At 36.6% G+C, this 13,193-nt stretch overlaps 1 protein-coding gene across 9 annotated transcripts in view; it reads left to right on the top strand.

Annotated features, from left to right (window-relative positions):
- Positions 1–13,193, top strand: part of CPEB3 (cytoplasmic polyadenylation element binding protein 3) — a 180,634-nt gene that overhangs the window by 60,596 nt on the left and 106,845 nt on the right. For 7 of the 9 annotated variants that reach the window (XM_028512299.2, XM_036026995.1, XM_036026994.1 and 4 more), the window contains 2 exons: positions 4,784–4,943; positions 12,587–12,643. In XM_028512299.2, coding sequence (XP_028368100.1) covers positions 4,784–4,943; positions 12,587–12,643 — 217 coding nt within the window. The remainder of the gene's footprint in view (positions 1–4,783; positions 4,944–12,586; positions 12,644–13,193) is intronic. The other 2 variants (XM_036026996.1, XM_028512304.2) reach the window with 1 other exon arrangement.

The raw sequence follows: 13,193 nt of genomic DNA, 5'->3' as shown, positions 1-13,193 counted from the left end.
TCCAGAGCTGCTTTTTTCTCAGATGCCCCTGGCCTCTTGTATCTGTCTATAGGCGAGGAAATGTCTGGAGGTAATCCAGAAAGGGGAGAACGGGTCCTGAATTTCTCTCCCAAGGAAAAGGCAGGTACATGGGATAAAGCTTGTAGTAGAGGCAGGTACAGGCACATGCTGGAGGATATAGATTAGGCTACTGTTTGAGTTTAACTAGTTGTCAGTTCAAGAAGGGTTATTGACCAAGGGCAAGTAAGAGTGACAGGGTTGGGGTCAGAGAGTCCTCTCTGACTGTGTCACTATTAGATTGAAGGGGATGTTTATGAATGGATTTAAGGAAGAGTAGGAAGAAGTGAGGGAAACAGTACAATGAATGTCATTTAGAGCACAGTCTAGATTTGACTGGGTTTGAGCCCTGGATCAGCTGCTTACTAGCCCTGTAACCTTGGGACAGTCCACTTAATCTCTTCAAGATTTAATAGTGTAATTTCTAAAACGGGGATAAAAGTTACCTACCTCATAGAGTTGTGAGGGAATGAATGCATTTAACATACTTAGAACAGTGCCAGACACATATTAAATACTTGGATAATTTATTAATATATTAAGTCAAGCTGGGGAAAGAAAGAAAACAGAGCTAATGAGCTGTACAGTGGGGGCGGACTGCGTATGCGTACAAGAAACTAGTAACATCTGTCACTGGTTATATTCAGAGAAAAAAGAGTCAATAATGGGATGCATTATTTATAAATATTCCAATACTTCCTGCAGTGGTTGCTTGTTAAAAACAAATGAAAACAACATTTTCCTTATTTTCCCTATATCAGAAACAAAATGTATGAAAAAAGACTAAAAAGGTTAGTTGTCATGTGTAACTTTTGTTGCTGAATGGTAAATTGTTCTTGGCACAATTTATGTGAATTTCACTGCAAATTTTTTAGTTTTTCTATCCTTTTTCTGTTTCTTACAGGCTTCCTGGTTAATCAGTTATTTCAGCAGTGTTTAGTACTAGTAAAATAAAAACGATGCAGCAAATATAAACTGATGAGGCATAGATAGAATTAACTTCAGTGAGAAATAAGTCTCTCAGCACCAAAGTTTGTTCAGTTAAGAAGCCTCTGCAAATTCTGTCATTCATTTCACATGTCATATGTTTTCATCTGTGGAGCACTAGTGAACCTTGTTAGGTTAGCTCCCGTGAACCTCTGGGTTTTTAATCTGTGCCCCAGTACTCTGACGTGGCATCACAGAAATCTCTGTATTATCCCTAATGTTTCAGGAGCCACCATGATACAAATGCATTGTTGTACATCCTGTCATTTAGTACTGAAAACAATCATAAAGAGAGAATTATTATAACCCCTATTTTATAGAGAAAGATAATCAAGGCATAAAATTTTCCAGAGTGACATGCCAGCATGTGGCAGAGCCAAAATTTGGAAATCAGATGTCTGATTTCAAAGTTGGTGCTTTTAAAAAACAGCCCACCCATTGCCACAATCCATTTGGAAGACTGCAGGGCTGCTTTGGCAAAGGGGCCAGGCTTATTTTCTGGTGCTGTCCTCCTAGTCCCTTCCCTCATTTTACTGCCCCATTTTATGGATCAGATTTATGAGTGTAACAGTGTAACTTGAAGAATCATTCAGTCTAGTGGCTCTCTAATCAGGCCAATCACCTGGGACATTTATTTTTTAAAAATTATGATTGAGTGGGTTTTAGCTGGGGACTAGGAACCTACATTTAAACTGTTTTACATGTGATTTTGATAATCTCTGATAGATTTGGGAACCACTTCAGGTACATGAACCCCCTCCAAACATGCCCTCTAATTTTCCTGACAGGTAGTCATCTAATACCTGACATTTTTGTCTGACAGGAACTCACTACCACCTTCCCAGGAAGATCATTTCATCAGTGATTAGATGCAGTGCAGTGCTCCTATAGAGCCTTCATTGGATATTACATATAGATTGGAATAACTTCTTTGGACAGATTTTTGTACTCCTTAGGTATTAGTTTTGAGGTCAGATCCAGATTTGAATCATCTCTGAGCCTCATGTCCCTCAGTGTAAAATGAGTATGTTGTTGTTTACTTTGAAGATTATATGAAGAATTAAATGAAAAAAAGAAACTGCCCTGACTAGAAAGATCTCATATGCCTTCAGACAGCCATTTCCTATAGTCCCTTCACCCACCAGCCTCCCTTTAAACAGTCGCACATCTGCAGCATTGGAAGTGTGGACACATATGATAGAAGGTCCTTGGTATTTATTATGAGATTGTCAGTGTCATAAATAGGCTGTCATTTTGCCTCTTCATCAGCATACTTTACCTTTGGCTTTTTCTTTGGGTGAAGAATACAATACCTCTTATGGGGAAAGATAAGCCAGCATTTCTGGAAATTCAGCTTTACTCCTTAAGTAAGGGGTGTCAAACTCCTTTTCACCAGGGGCCACTTCAACCTCGCAGTTGCCTTCAAAGGGCCAAATGTAATTTTAGGACTGTATAAATGTAACGAGTTCTTAACAGTTAAGCGAGAGCTTGGCGCTGCCACTGGGTAGAAACAAGGTGCTGGGCTGGATAAAACAAGGTAGAGGGCTGGATTTGGCCTGAGGGCCTTGTGTTTGCCACCTGTGCCTTAAGTAATTAGAGTTTCCACTGATAACTTGAACCCAGAGCAAAACAAATGATCTCCAGGAAGACTTTAAAAGTAAAGGAAGGGACCTTCTTAAATTATGTGGAGTGCAAAATGGAGAACCAAAGAAAATATCCTGAGTCTCTTTCTCATCCAACAGTAGAGACAGATAACTGATGCATGCTAAAAAGAAAAAAATTGGGTGGGGGTGTCAGCATCCTACGAAATGTTGAATACTTGCCCTTTGGCAAACAAAATATGAGTAAAATAAAAAGTAATTTCAACCTAATTCTCACAGTTTAAGATCACATTTTTACTAATGAGAATATGGAGGCCATTGAGAGTAACTGAGACAAGTCTTATACTTGGTCACATGGCAGGTCCATATTAAGACACCTAAAACTTTATATTGTGAATTAAAAAAAAAATTATAATAAACACATACCCAGATATATGTTCTTAAAGAAATAGATGTTACTTCATTTCCACTGTACTGCATATATTCCTTGGTCAAAACAGCGGTCATACTCTTATTATAATTGGTTATGTCCATCTCTCCTAGTTACTTACAAACAGAGACTAGGCTACAGCATTTATTTCTGAACTGCTGGGACCTAGTAGGGGAGTGGCCCTCGACTCTTGCATTAAAGGTTTGCAAAATCTGGGCCCTTCACCCCTACTCCTCATCTATAAGTTAAAAAAAGAAAGCATAGGGTTGTCAGGGATATTAGAAATAACCTAGCTCAATCCTCTCTTTTGTATAAAGGGTGGAATTTCAGGTGCAGACTGGAGAGATGGATCATGATGTAACCAAAAGCCCCCACTTGATTATAGTAGCTTCGGCACTCTTATCTCCGTGTTCTTAGTTCAGGGCTTTTCTTGGACCTGCATGCATATGTACTGCATTCATTTATTCAATAATCCTATGAGCGAGCTAGCTTGCTTTCGCTTTCTCTTTCTCTTTCTTTTCTTTTCTTTTTTTTTTTTAATGCTCATTGCTGAGGAAATGTCACCTGCCTTTCTGCCTCCCTGGATAGGTATACAGCTATACTTTCCAGAAACTGGAAGAAAACAGCTGTCCAAGGGTTTAAGGCTTAACCTAGAAAATGGTCATTGTAGCTGAGGTTTTTAGCTATTGTATTCTTTTTCTGTTCACTTAGGGAGTCATTTTGTATTCTGTTGTTCATATAGGAGAGGATAAGTGATCATTTGCAAGGCTGGATAAACTGTTCAAGATCCTGCAAATAGTCTCTCATTGCTGTAGTTTGATTTGTGTGGTTGTTCAGGTGTATGTTTGTCTTATTATTCTTAAAAAAAAGCAAACTAAATCTGCCCTATAGTAATCAGTTAGGCCATGAGCTGCACTTCCTTTTAGGTGCAGACTACTAAAAATAAGGTACCGGTGATTGTCTCCTATGGGCTTGCATGAAACGTGGCAGAACAATTATTTTTTTCTTAGTTTGCATTAGCTTTCTGGTTGCAAAATCTTTTTGACTCTAACCTCATGAAAACACTACATTGGGTTAAAGTTTTCTCATGTGAATGCTTTTCAAAAGATAATTTTAGTATTTGAACATACTGTAATTATTAAAATGTATACTTAATGTATGGACCTTATTATCAGTAATAAATGTTAAATACCCAGTTGAATTACATTGAAACTAGTCAACCTTTTGGTTTTTCAGGAAAGTATGTCTGTTTGTAGGCTAATAGTTCTTAAATATAGTCTTCCTCCAGAGGAAAAAAATCTGCATTCATTTGAAAAGAATCTTCATTTGACAGGGGACGGAGGACAAATCCAATTCACTTGACTCTACCTTTTAAATTTACTTTTTTAGTTCATTTGAGTGAAAGTCAGTCTGAAGTAGTAGGACATATACATGAAAGAATATTAGGGAAAAGATGCAACTTAAGTAATAATGGAAACTTGTATTAAACTTAATGTTGCCAAGTCATTTTTTTAAATTCCAGCATTCATGTAAGTTTAGTGTCATTCTGAAATAACTCATTATTCTTAATGAAAAGAATGACTGTGTGTTATTAGAATTATTTGGAACTGTAATTGATGTCATCGATACATGGCAAGAAGGAAATGATACGGTATTGATTTTATGAAGTAATTTTATGTGTTATCTTGTTCTGTGTTTTTGTTTTTAGGACCGGAGTAGGCCCTATGACACTTTTAACTTGCACTCGTTGGAGAACTCCTTAATGGATATGATAAGGACTGATCATGAGCCTCTGAAAGGTAAACACTACCCTCCCAGTGGCCCACCAATGAGTTTCGCTGATATAATGTGGAGGAATCATTTTGCAGGTTAGGAATATTCATATGTCCATTCCTTGCTTGGTGTTTTAAACAAAAATCAGCTGTTTAATCATTGTGATTTTTTTTTGGTTTTGTTTGTTTTTTGTTTGTTTTTGTTTGCTTCTATAAAGCATTGTGGAATGTATTTAAAATTGATTTTTTAAAAACCTGGGCTCAGCTACCTATGATTTTCAAGGTTGATTGCTTTACTCATAATGTCTGGCAGAAGCATGTGTTGGGCAGCTGAGGTTGCAGTAATAGCATGAGACCAGAAGCCAAATTTTCTGGGCTTTGTGCATTTGGAATCCATAGCTGAACCTGAATAATTCATTTAAGCTCAAGTATACTGCTAGGAAATATGAGATGTAGTAAACCAGTCTCCAAAGACTACTTCAGAATACTTCACAGAAATGGGTCTCATTTTATTAAAATACAGTCAATTTCCTAATATAGGAAGTAACACCACACAGACTTAGCAGCAGCCAGCAACACCTTTGTATTCTCTAAGGTAAAAACACAACAAAAATGTCTTAAAGTATATAAATGTTTTGGGTTAAATAGAAGTCAGAAAGGCCCAATGTCAGCAATACTAGGACTTCTATTTTTATAGCCCATGTAAATTCAGGATAGAGGCTGATGTTATGCTCATAATTACAGATAGTTCTTTTTATAGGTTATAGGATGTTTTAGGGGCCCTTTGGTATTTTTCAGTACTGTAATGGAAATTTTCTGCTGAAATATCCACTGTGCTTGGGGTTAGAGCATCGGTATCAGGAAACTGTAGTTAGGCACTGGGTTGCCCATCTTGTGTGAACCGTTCTGTCCTCTGGAGTTGTGAGGAATTGATTCCCCTCTGGTCCTTCCCAGGCTCTTTCAGGGCGTGACTGGCTATGAACACCTGATAGTCATTTCCTCCAGCCCCACCAGAAATCTGTTTCATCCTTTTCTTGTCACACTCATGATTTTCTGCTGCAGTCCTCAATTTCCAGTGAAAAGAAAGTAGTTAACAGACTATAAAGAAAAGAAGGGATTTTGAGAAAAACCATATTTTAAAGCCTTTAAAAGTAGAAAAAAAACTATCATTTATCCATTGTATTTAGTCACTGACATTTACTATGTCTGTCTTCAGTCGAAAGATTAGGTACATGGTAATTTAAAACATGTTCCACTCAGAAGTCAGAATAATGTTAAAAAAAGAAGCCAGTGATAGTGACAGACGGTTTTGTGTTTTTATTACCTTCTAAGGCCGCATTTGTCTTCTTTCTCTGCCTCGCACAGCTGTAAGCCTCTTCTAATCTGAAATATTTAGCCCTTGTTCTTTATGCATACCTGTCTTGTCTTAGTCTGTATTCTTTTCTTCCAGCAATGAAAGATTATAAAAGCATCTCAGATTACAGTCTGTAAAATAATTATCCACAATTTTGTGGGTATTGTTTAAGCAGGCGCTACTGTGCCCTCTGCCTTTTGAGAGTAGCCCCAGCAAAGTGTAAGGAGTGTACCTCACTGTGGAATGATGTAAATACCTTATTCCAATTGTAGTGGCCTGTTGTTGTTTTTTTGCATGTCTAACTACCTCAGCATAAATTTCTTCACTATATTTGCAAGCGTGGGCTTTCATCTGTAAAAGCTTTCTGCATTGTACTTATAGAATGTGTCCTAGTAAATTGGAAGGCATTAAATATGTACTTTTTTACATCCTCGATATAGTTGCAACTTCTGGGTTCATCATACCACCCACATTGATTTCCTGTGAAAGGGCTACTTGCTGTGCTCAATTACATCTTCATGTCATTGTTCCCTGATTAGGGTGTTTGAGCTTCCTGCTTCCCTTTTCTAGCTAGGAGACTTTTAGATCTGACTTATGGCATCACATGTTTGAGCCTTATTCCTTCTAATAAATAACAAAAAGAGGTCATTTAAAAATAAAGAACCATTGTGATGGTGTATCCTTTATTTTTCTATTTCCCACATAATAATCATTACCCATGTTTTTATCTGGTCTTTATAATTTATTGGTAGGTCTAGACTTTGGACTTTTAGGTTGTTTCCAGCTTTTTTCTCCATTGTAGTTGATGCTACCATGGATGAGTTCTTGCACATAGCTTTTTCTTAGGGAAAATTCATAGAGAGGGTTTCTGGGTCAAAAGATGTAAACATCTACACAATTAAAAATAAAAAATGTTAACGTCTAGGTGAATTGGGCTTTATGAGAAACGTGGTAGGCAGAAGACATGCCACGTGGCTTCTGTGAGTCTGTCTTGAAACACCTCCCTCTGCTCCACTCTGTTTTCCCTCCTATCTTTAGTGGCCTCTTCTCCCCTTGAACATGGTAGCACTACTTTGAGGGTCTCAAAACTCAAGTTATAGAGTCATTGGGGTTTTTATATGCTTGCTTGTTGTGGCGTTTTCCTCTAGAGCTCAATTCGCTTTAGAAAACAATACATTCTTTCTCATTGTAAGAAATTCAAGTAGTTCATAAAAAGACAAAAAGGAAAGTAAAAAAAAAAGTCACCTGAGATTTACTACCTAGAGATAACAAAGATTGTTATTTTTATTAACATTCTTCCAGACATTTTGTATTCTCTGTAGAGTAGATGAAATGTCAACTCAACCTTTCTGACTTTTCAGTCCCTCAGACCTGTGTTTGGATTCTGGCTGTGCCTCTAGTTAACTGTTGATCTAGATAACTTAGCCTCTTCAAAGTTGTGTCCTCATCATTAAAATAAAGCACCTACTTCATAGAGTCAGATAAAGTTCCTGACACTAGACACTGCTCAAATGTAGTGGTATCCTTACTGCCTGGCCTGGGTAATAAATTAAACCTTTATATTCCTACAACATTTCCTTCTAGCTAGACTATAGCTTTCAAATACAAGTTGTCAAAATTTTGTATTTGCCATAGATAAATAATGATTATCTTTATCAAAACCACCTAAAGGAGTGAAAGGAAAATAATCCTTCTAAGCTATGTTGGCTTTCCAAAATTGCATATCTGAACAATGTAAAGAAGGTATAATAAAATAGGATATCACATTCATGAAAAATAAAAAACCTCATGATGTGCTTAAAGTGAACATAGTGAAAATATGTTCACAGTGATATTTTAGAAATGTCTTCAATGAGAAATCCCTTTGTTCAGCTGTTCTCTTGATTTAGAGGGAAAGAAAGGGTTAGTGGGAGAAATGACAGAGTAGGAACTTGAGGAAATAATAAGATTTCTGTTTTAGTATAGAGTTTTAACAGTTTTCCAGTTACGTGTACGTAATACTAAGTCAGCATTGAAGATGTTTGTAGAAAAATTTTAAAAGGCCCCCTACTTTTGCCCTATGATAAAAATGTCAAGTAATGTAGAAAAAAAGTCAAATTGGGCTTTCTTCACAGCACCCTGAGGAATGTTTTCTGCAGTGTTGATCAGATTACAGAACCCTTATAGAAATAAAATTAGAGTAATGTTTGGCTTCTTAAAGTTCTCAAATTACAGCTCTTGGTTATAGCAGAATCACATTTTAATAATTACCTGTTGTCTCTTACATGTTATGTATGACTTTTCCTGTTCATTAGAAATAATGCCTTCAGGAGAAGAGGAGAGTTTTGAGATGGGTGATGAACTGATGAAAACTGTTTCTTATTTCTTTTCTAAGTACAAAAATCCTTGGGTTGGTACAAGAGTGGGGCCTAGGTGGGAGGAATTGTTCTCTGCCCTCTTTTCTAGTGGACTGAAGGGATATTCAACTCCTCATAACTATGAGGATTAAGGGGAGTTCTGGTGTTGGAAATAAGTGATAGCGAAGAAGGTTCATCCTTATATCCTCCTTATAGTGGTCTGTTGACTTGCTGCTAAGGATGGGAGTTCCTCCTGCCACTGGGGAACCCCTCTGAAAACCTGGGGTCATTAGGCTAGATTAATCATGCCTTCTCTTAGGATTAATATTGAAAGAAGACAAAGCACTGAGAGAAGCAAAGAAGAACAGGGAAATATCAGCCACCGTGTACTGGGCAGTGTAGGTGACATTGAGAAGCAAGGACCTGTCCCCTGGCTGGTATAGCACAACACAGCAGACATCTTGGGGGGAAAAAAACAACTAACAGAAAAAGTCACCCTTTCTCTCATCCATGTAGTCTCCCTTTTACAACAGAAGAGTAGGCCTGGCTGACCACTTGGGGGTAGTGCCTGTGGAAATATTTTTATATATTTGAATTTTCTCTCCCTTCACCATTCATGGAACTGAAATTTGAAAAATGAAAAGAGCAGGTGTCAGTTGAAAACTGACGCTGAAGGGTTTGCTTTTCAAATGTGGGCAAAAATAGCTATCTTCTGATAATAGGGCTTTAAAACATTTAGATTGACAGAAATTTGGAAGGAATAGGTACCACCCCTTTGGTATAGAGGCATTTTTATTTATTCACTACAATTTAAGTTTAGTGGTATATATAGCCTCTCACAAAATTGGCCCTTTTGGTGGAATGTTGAGATTCTCTTGTTTTAGAAAAAGTGCAGCTTAGTTATATTTGGTTTGTTCAGAAAAGTAAACTGTCTCTTCACCTACTTTAATTGTTACTCTAGTTCTATGTTTGTGCTATCTTCCTTCAGCTCTTACCAGTTTGTATTATATGCAGGTTAGCAGATTAGACTTTTAGGGCACATGTTCTGAGTTAGCAAAAAGGGATTGTTCTTGTTCTGTTGATACACAAGAGGGAGGACAGTAGATAGTAGTCAAGTGATTTTTTCATATAGGTACCACCCGTTAATTTGCCCAGTGATCCTTTCAATATAGCAGTGCAGTCACCTGAGGGTTTTTTTTTCCCCCTGCATGAGAGTTTTAAAAGAAAAAGACTATGGGTACTTTAATCATGTATACTACCTCCAGAATTTCTGATTTAATTGTTCCAGAGTATAGCCTGAAATGAGGAAATATAATAGGCACAAAAGAATTGATAACATGCTAAAAATTATTTACTACTGGTATGCAAAGGAACTAGGATTTGACCTCAGGTCTAAGCTCACAGCTTTTGCTTCTTGGTTCTTTGGGATGTATTTAGAATATTATAGTATCAAACTTTTATCATTTTTCCTTGAAAGGGATTTAAAACATTTTATTGTATTTTTACATATATTACTTCTTATGGCTATCTTGTTTTTGAAGGACTGTCTCTTCAACTTTATAGAGTAAAGTAGTGTGAAACAGAGTCTACTAGAATATCCATTTTGTCTTATAACCTTTTTTAGAACATGGCACTCAGTTTCTCTTCTGGGAAGGTCTCTGGAAGGACTCAACTTTTTAGAGTAAATGGGGATGATTAGAGGAAGATACAGCAGTTTTTCCCTATCACATAACATGTTGCAGAAGTGAAGAGGTGACTCTCCTAATTATGAATTAATAAAAATTCTAATTTTTATTTTGGACATATAGAAGTGTGGGTTTAGTTTGACTCTGAAACTTTGAATAACAGTACAGGTAGTTTTTTTATAACTGGCCTCTTAAATATGAATGTGAATTGAGCTTATAAAACTGATTTTTACAGTCTGAGTAACCATATGGAACCCTATTCTCCGAACTCTCCCTCCACCCTCTCTCACCCCCATTTATCAGACCCTGTGCAGTGGGGAAAGTGGGGCACAGTCTCAGATTTCCACAGCATCATTTAGCTCAGTAAAACCAAGCATACCTTCCTCAGTCTTCGAAACCTTATATTTTACACTATACTTAAAAGATAGCTAGCTGACAAGAACAATTTAAAAATAGCAAACCACAGACAGGTGACAAAATGTCATGCTGGCAGCACCAGACTGCATTAACAAAAATCACCAGATGTCACACACTTGATTCTATTTTCACAGCTGATTAAACAGCAGTATTTGTTGGACAAAAGAAAGGGGGAAAAATGGCCTCATTTGAATTTGGAATCAGCTTTTCTTTTGCTGTTATACATATTTTCTCTCCTCCAAAATCCCTGTAAGACTTAAGGTATACAATATATTAAACAAAAAATAAAGTTATAAAATAATTTCCAATTTTAGAAAAGAAACCTTTACATATATACACTCCCTAAACTGGAAGACTGTAAACCAAAATGTTAACAGAGCCTGTCTTTGGTGATCTTGTTTTCTTCATTTTTCTGAATTGTCTAATTTTTCTCCAATGAAATGTATTGTACTTTATAATCTGAACATTAATTTTTGAAGAGGTAAAGAAAGTAGCTTAAAGAAAATATAAGTGCTTTTACTAAAAAGACTGCATTTAGTTGGGGAAAATTAGATTATACCTAAATAATCAGTTCTGGTGGGTGTGGCATCGACCCAGAGTTTCTTGTAGTATCTTTTATTGATCATATTGATCCAGAGATCTTTTGGGTCAAAGAAGCCAACAGAATTAGGGAGGATACCAGGAAAAGCAAAATGTTTTCTGCTTTTTAGCAAACCAAGCGATGACTGACCTTTTACCATTACATGTAACGCTGTATTTGTTTCTTTCTGATCTCCAGCTTTCTCTGCATTATTCCTCCCACCCCCAATACTACTAACAGTTATTTAAACAATGGTAGTGACCTAAAATTAACATTTCCCTGAGACTTTCATGGTAACTCTTGACATAATTGGACATGAAAACCTTCCAGAGCCAAGTTTGTAGATACTAGCTTATTTAAAATCATTTCTTGAATAATGATATCATTGCAGGAATTGGTCAAGAAAACATAAGTACATTCTTTCCATAAAAAACTCTCTGTTTCATTTTTCTATTCGTATATCCACCTCCTTTATCTAAATAGTTAATGAAAAAGCAACCAAATGTCTGCATCTTCTACTCTTAACCCTGGAGGGTATTAGTTGAAACAGCTGATTTATCCTTGTCATCTCATAGGCCAGAGATTGACAAACTTTGTAAAGGGCCAGAGAACACATATTTTTGGCCTGTGGGCCACATGGTCTCTGTCACATATTTGTTTTTTAATCTTTGTGTTTACAGCCCTTTAAAAAGGTAAAAATCATTCTTAGAGGAGGTGTACAAGCACAGGTAGTGAGTCAGTGTGGGCAGAAGTTTGCAACCCCTATTACTACTGTAAGGTCGTATACTACCTATGTGAGTTTATGTTAGTGATAGGGATAGGGGCAACAATAAGAACCCTAGATTTTGAGGCCAGTCATTGTTCCCTAGTCCATTATATAAATTTTATCATCTTCCAGTTGCCATTCTTATAATGGTTGCATTTTTGAGTCACTCTGAGATCTTTATCTTTTTATTCCCTCTAAGCTTTAAGTTTATATATTTCTTGAATTCATTATTCTGCTACTTGAATTTGAAGGGCACTATGAATGGTGCATTAAATGAAATGCTTAATCGGGGAGTTGGCATGTTTAAAATGAATGCGGGAGTTGGCATTAAAATTTCAGGCAATTATAATGGAAGCTTCTTTTTGCTTTGTTTTGTTCTGTTTATTTGTTGAGACTTTGGCTTTGTTTTAAGATTTTTCATTTGTATATTTTATGACTTGATTTTAAAACTGTTGTAATTGCTATGGCCTTCGATAACATTGTTTGTTATGGATTCATTTGTTTTAGCTTTTTGTAATCTTCATGTTTTATAATGTATTTGAAACAATTATATTAAGCATTATTTCCTTTGTGCTTAAAATAAAATTATTTTATTTTTTAGGACGTATGGGAATAAATTTCCACCATCCAGGAACAGATAATATTATGGCACTTAACAGTAAGTCTTCATGTGAAATATTCTATAAAATTAGCAGTCAAGTTTACAGCATGTTATTTCCACTTTTTAAATTGTTTATTATATTTCAACCTTTCAATGAGTGCAATATAGACCATTATTTTATACCAGTGGTTGTCCAAGTGTGGTGCCTGGACCAGCAGCATAAGCATCATTTGGGAGCAGGTCCTGTAGGAGATTCTGATGGTGGCTAAAGTTTGAGAATGGCTACTGTATATCAGGGGCTGACGAACTATAGTGCTGTGAGACAAATCTGGCCCACTGACTGTTTTTGTAAAGAGCTTTATTGGAACACAGCCACGTCCATTCAGTCATGGATTGTCTGTATGTACTTTTGTGTTACAATGGCAGAGCCCAAGAAGCTTAGACTCTTTACTATCTGGTCCTTTATGGAGAACTTCTCCAAACCCTGCTACATACCATTGGGATGGAGTAAGGAAAGAGAAGAGAAAGAAAGGAGGGAGGTGGAGAGAGAGAGGGAGTAGGTTAGAGAATGTGAATGAATAACTCAACTTATTTATACATAACTCAG

Source organism: Phyllostomus discolor, chromosome 5 (assembly GCF_004126475.2).
Source record: "Phyllostomus discolor isolate MPI-MPIP mPhyDis1 chromosome 5, mPhyDis1.pri.v3, whole genome shotgun sequence".
In the NCBI taxonomy this organism is placed as follows: Eukaryota; Metazoa; Chordata; class Mammalia; order Chiroptera; family Phyllostomidae; genus Phyllostomus; species Phyllostomus discolor.
This window is presented reverse-complemented; position numbering and strand designations above follow the sequence as displayed.